Source organism: Rutidosis leptorrhynchoides, chromosome 11 (genome assembly GCF_046630445.1).
Source record: "Rutidosis leptorrhynchoides isolate AG116_Rl617_1_P2 chromosome 11, CSIRO_AGI_Rlap_v1, whole genome shotgun sequence".
NCBI lineage: Eukaryota > Viridiplantae > Streptophyta > Magnoliopsida > Asterales > Asteraceae > Rutidosis > Rutidosis leptorrhynchoides.
In genome coordinates, this window is record NC_092343.1 from 233,457,251 (window position 1) to 233,462,362 (window position 5,112).

A 5,112-nucleotide genomic window follows, 5' to 3' on the forward strand; every position below is an offset into this window, starting at 1 on the left:
TAGGATACACCATTAAGTCCCCCCAGTTTAAGGACTTAAGCATTTAAAAAATGATTAAGTTGTTAAACTCTAAATAACCCTTTCGAAACAAGCCTTTTCAGTACCCCTTTTTGCTTTGGAAAAATGTGCCCACCATTAATTGTAGACGGATTTTACTGAAATTGCAATCATTACGTTTTAACGGTTGAGATGCTCCACGCGCCTGTCAGCTGTAAAAGTGCAACTGTTGGACCCCACGGTTGAAATGACCCGTACACGTGTCCTGATCGTGTCCATGAAAATTGCATTGAGGTTCTGCTATAAAACTACCATAATTCTCTTGCCTTCACTTTTTTACCTTTACCTAATTCCAAAAATCATTTTTGCAAAAAAATTTCATCGCTTTCTTCACTCTTTCAATCTTTTAAGGTTTTTGTTCGTCATCCAAGGTCAGTAACCGCTTATACTTTCTGCAATTTTTTGTTTGTTTATACTTTTACTGTTATATCATGTCTGCCTCTTCTCCCGAGAGTACCGGCCAAGAGCAAGCCGAACCGTCGACATCCACCCCTGTGACACTTTCAGAAGTAACCACAGCAGCATCCTCTCTTTCACAGGAAAACCTTAACTGGTTAGTTGCTAACTATCAGCACCTTCATCAATACCACCCTGTTCTGCCCATCAAGGGTCAATCTGCTGACCGTCCTCCAAAAGGGAAAATCTCATTATACACTCTACAAATTACGCATGGTAACCTCCGTGTTCCACCCACTAAATTTCTTCTTGACGTTCTTAGCCATTATCCAGCGTGCCTCAGCCAAATGCACCCTCATGGGTTGCAAAAAATTATCCTGTTCGAAATGTACTGTAATGCTAACGGGATTGAACCCCAAATCAAGGTGTTTAACGCCCTCTTTCGAATCCGTAAGATTAGCAAATGTTGGCTTACAATTGATAGCAAGAAGGGGATGCTGTTTGTTGGCCCTAACAAAGTGTCAAATCTGAAGGATTGGAAGAATCCTTTCTTTTTTGTCGATGAAACTGTGATTCCAAAGGATTATGCTGTAATCCTAAAGTGGGGTAAGGTTGAACCTGGTGCAGGAAAGGCAGTGAAGCTGTCTGATGAGGAGCAACTGCTTGTTAACAACCTGAAAGAACTTAAAATTCCTCCCAAGTCTTTTGAACATCATGAGGGAGTACTTGTGCTCTGCAAAGTTAGCCAGGAATGGCTAAGTGACTCTGTGCCAGTACTCAAAAATAAGAAAGAAGAGGGTAGGACATGATATAACCCTCTTAATATATGCTTACTTTAATGTTCTGCGCTATTTGCTTATATTATTATTGTTTACTTGGTATCTGTAGGTAAACCAGAGATGTTGGTACGCAAGGCAGTTGTTACTTTTGATCTTGATGATGTGGAGATTACTCCCCGTAAGAAAACTCCTGAAGAGCTGGAGGCTGAGAAACTTGCAGTTCAAGCCAAGGCAGAGGCTGATGCTGCAGCTGCTAAGGTTGCTACTGGTGATGCTGGCACCAGTGATGCTGCTGCCACAGAGTCTGCTGAGACCGGAAAGCAGAAAGAAATCGTTGTCAGCAGTACGGACAGCGAAACTGAAACTGACTACACCACCACCACTGGGGCGGATGATACTACCACCACCAATCAAGAATCATCTGAGTTTGTTGATATTATCGGTGATTTGAAACCCCTCTCTCCTGCCCTTAAAAAGACCAGGAAGAAACAAATAGCCTCGAAGAGGAGCAAGAGTGTTGAAGAAAACCCTCAACAGAAGCGTAGAAGAAGTATGTCTGCTTTTTACTTCTTTTTTGAACATCTCATATTAACTGACATATCTGTTGCATGATACTAATCTGTTTTGTTAGTAATTTTACCAGAGTCTGACGATGACAAAGAAAAAGTAATGATTGCAATTTTACAGCTGACAGGCGCGTGGAGCATCTCAACCGTTAAAAAGTAATGATTGCAATTTCAGTAAAATCCGTCTACAATTAATGCTGGGCACATTTTTCCAAAGCAAAAAGGGGTACTGAAAAGGCTTGTTTCGAAAGGGTTATTTAGAGTTTAACAACTTAATCATTTTTTAAATGCTTAAGTCCTTAAAATGGGGGGACTTAATGGTGTATCCTATCGTATACACGTATAAAAGGCATGACTATCGCATGAAATCAGTATCAGAAGTGCCAAAAGTGACAAATCATCAGTTTGGCGTTCTCCGCCCTGCAGACTGCTCCGTCATGCGTAAGCCCTGAAGGCCGCCTAGCGCATAAGTCCTGAACGGAAACCGCCCCACTTGGCGTAAAATTCGGAACACGAATAACAGAACGTATCATCAGCTGACACGTGTCCCCGAATAATCCGGGACCTCTGACACTATAAATAGACCCCTTGGGTCGTCATTTTACAGACATCACATCATTCAGAGAATTTTCAGAGCAGAGCAACTTCTCTCTCTACTTTCTCTCACTAGAAGTCATCCGGCTAGCACTCAATTCGCACTGCGGACAACAGACTGATAACGCCACCCCACAAGTAGAAATACTTGTGAACCGGGTCTGCAGGGATTATTTCCCGAGGGCAAAATTCAGTCGGCAACACTCACCCCATACTCAGCTAGATACTTCTAGTCTTTTGTTGACATACTAAGTCTTACTTTATAGGAAAATAGGTGTCAACAAATATCATTATAGTTTCACACATAAAAGTGTAGGGAAAAAAGTTCACACTAATTTGTGTGTAAAATTATAAATATAACCACGCTTAAGAGTGTTAAGTTGATTTTGTCGCACTAGATTTGTTCATGCTTCCCCTTGTGTGAAAAAATTAGGTGTAACAAATTTTACTCACATTTTTTAATGTGATTAAATTTGTGTTTGTACACACTAATAAGTGTGAACAAACTTTTTCTACAATTTTAAGTGTGAAATTTGAATAACATTCAACATTTATAAATGTAACAAACTTATACATATTTATAAGTGTGGGAAATTTGATAAAAAACTCACACTTTCTTACAAGTGTGTAAAAATATGCGTAAACAATTGATAAATTTGTTGTAGTGTGATCACCCCTGTCTGATTTATATTTAAGATCAATTGTGTTTATGGATTTGTGTATATATGATTTGTGTTTAGTATCAATTGTGGAATAAAATTGGGTTTCTAATTTTGAGTTTTTTTTTGTTTGATTTTGATGGATTTAATTATAACAAGTTTTAAATATATCAGTTGTATAAATTAAAAACATATAATTATAATAATTTTTTTCGCCGGTGGTCTCTCATTTTTAGTGAAGAAAATAGTAAAAAGACGAATTTACCCTCACATGCAAGACACTTGTCAAGGGTTAATAGACATTTTTAATGCAATTTAGATGGAGGGATGTTGATTGCAAATTTTTTAAAAGACAAAGGATTCTAAAGGCAAAAAAAACTCGAAGAACGTTGTTAGTAATATGAGGTATAATACAAGGACTAACTGAAAAAAAAAAAAAGTCTAAAAATAGTGGCCAAAAGTAGGCTGATTTAGAAAATGGGCTTATACGAGACCAGCACCTACTTACAAATTATTTTTCTTATATAACCCATTCAATAAACACAAATTAGTGAACACTAATGAGACAAATCATGGCTTATATTATTATACCCTCATGAAATCCATTGATAAATCACAATATTTCCAAGGGATCTAGACACATAAGAAAGATGTAATATAAATCATATAGATAATCGACAACGAGCTGAGCCATACAAAACGCTTAGTTGTGGTATTCGTACTTGCAATTACCATAGCCTGCAAAATATCACCACAATATTATTGATCAACCTTACATAATAAAATACAGGTAGTTCATAATGAAACTTTATCATACTTGGGTCATTTGTAGTAATGAGTCCGGAGTGAGTGAAATCACAAGTCCAAATGTCTCGGTTGTGTGCTTGGTAGAACAAGTTCATAACAACCGAAGCATGGTTGATGGTAGCTTGAGGTTCATAACATGCACCACCAGGTTGAATTATCTTACAGTTCATCCCCGTTTCCACGCAAACATAGTGAATGTTTGACTGAAGTTCTTCTTCGGAAGACGATGGCTTTGCTACACACCAACCCTAAAAAAACAATTCAACAATAAATGTTAGATGACAAATTTGTTTGTTTTTGCAATAATTTCATAAATATTGTTCTTTATTTTATTTTTGAAAAAGATAATGTAAAAAATCAAGAATTATTTGCACCTGTCCGTCTGCTTGCACTATTACATGTCTTAATATTCTACCTACAAAATTCCAATAACAACAATATACACAAATTATATATTATATTATATATTTACATATACAGATTTTAAGCATAAACAATGTATAAGGGTGTTTTAGATTACGTTTCTTATTAATTAAACGTCTATTTTGATATAATGGTTCGAAACTAGGTTATTGTTTCAATCTTCACACATTTCAAAATGACAAATACTCACACACATTTATACAATCCAGCAAGGAGTAAACGTAAACACTTAAAAAATAGACGACATGATTTAATTTGTAAAGAAACAAATGGATAAAAAAAAAAAATCGCAGTTCGTGCTACTCGCGCGTGGAGGGTGAGTTGTACACATGATTTGTAAAGAAATATTTTCTGTACATGCTACTACTTTGAGGAGATGAAACAAATTTATTTATTATGAAAATAAAATTCAAAACGTCAAAATTGTACCTGAGAAAATTAAGAAGAACAAGAAGATGAAGATTTGAGGAGATGTGATGGCCATGATATGGTGATTAATTTACGACAGTTATGAGAATGCAAATGAATGTTTGTGTGTGTTGGCTTTTATAGAGCTTTTATTTGTAAATTTAAAGTATGTGCAATGGGATTTAATTAATATTTATATTTATATGTATTATGTATTATATGTATATGTATATGCAGGGGCGGAGCTAGGGGTGGTCAGTATTTGGTTTGAAACCGTGGAACCCGAAAACCAAACCGAAACCAAACCGGAAAAAAACCAAACCGAATTTGAAAATCGGTTTTCGGATCGAGTCAAACCGAAACCGAATTTAAAATCGGTTTTTGGTTCGGTTTTCGGTTTTGAAAATTCCGAATTCGGTTTAA

The 5,112-nt window shown here is 36.3% G+C and overlaps 1 protein-coding gene across 1 annotated transcript; it reads right to left on the reverse strand.

Annotated features, from left to right (window-relative positions):
* Window positions 1-3,478: 3,478 nt before the first annotated feature.
* Window positions 3,479-4,815, reverse strand: LOC139876252 (major pollen allergen Ole e 10-like). Its single transcript, XM_071863549.1, has 4 exons — window positions 4,711-4,815; window positions 4,233-4,273; window positions 3,869-4,106; window positions 3,479-3,789 (listed from the first exon to the last, which is right to left on the reverse strand). The coding sequence occupies exons 1-4, from the start codon at window positions 4,763-4,765 to the stop codon at window positions 3,755-3,757; spliced, it is 369 nt and encodes a 122-aa protein (XP_071719650.1). The 5' UTR covers window positions 4,766-4,815; the 3' UTR covers window positions 3,479-3,754.
* Window positions 4,816-5,112: the final 297 nt, after the last annotated feature.

Bases quoted from the DNA above. Each gene is read 5' to 3' on its own strand.
- LOC139876252 (XM_071863549.1), bottom strand. From the start codon at position 4,765: ATGGCCATCACATCTCCTCAAATCTTCATCTTCTTGTTCTTCTTAATT. The intron at 4,274-4,710 runs GTACAATTTTGA...GGAATTTTGTAG, and splicing joins GTTCTTCTTAATTTTCTCAG to GTAGAATATTAAGACATGTA. The intron at 3,790-3,868 runs GTATGATAAAGT...GATATTTTGCAG, and splicing joins CATTACTACAAATGACCCAA to GCTATGGTAATTGCAAGTAC.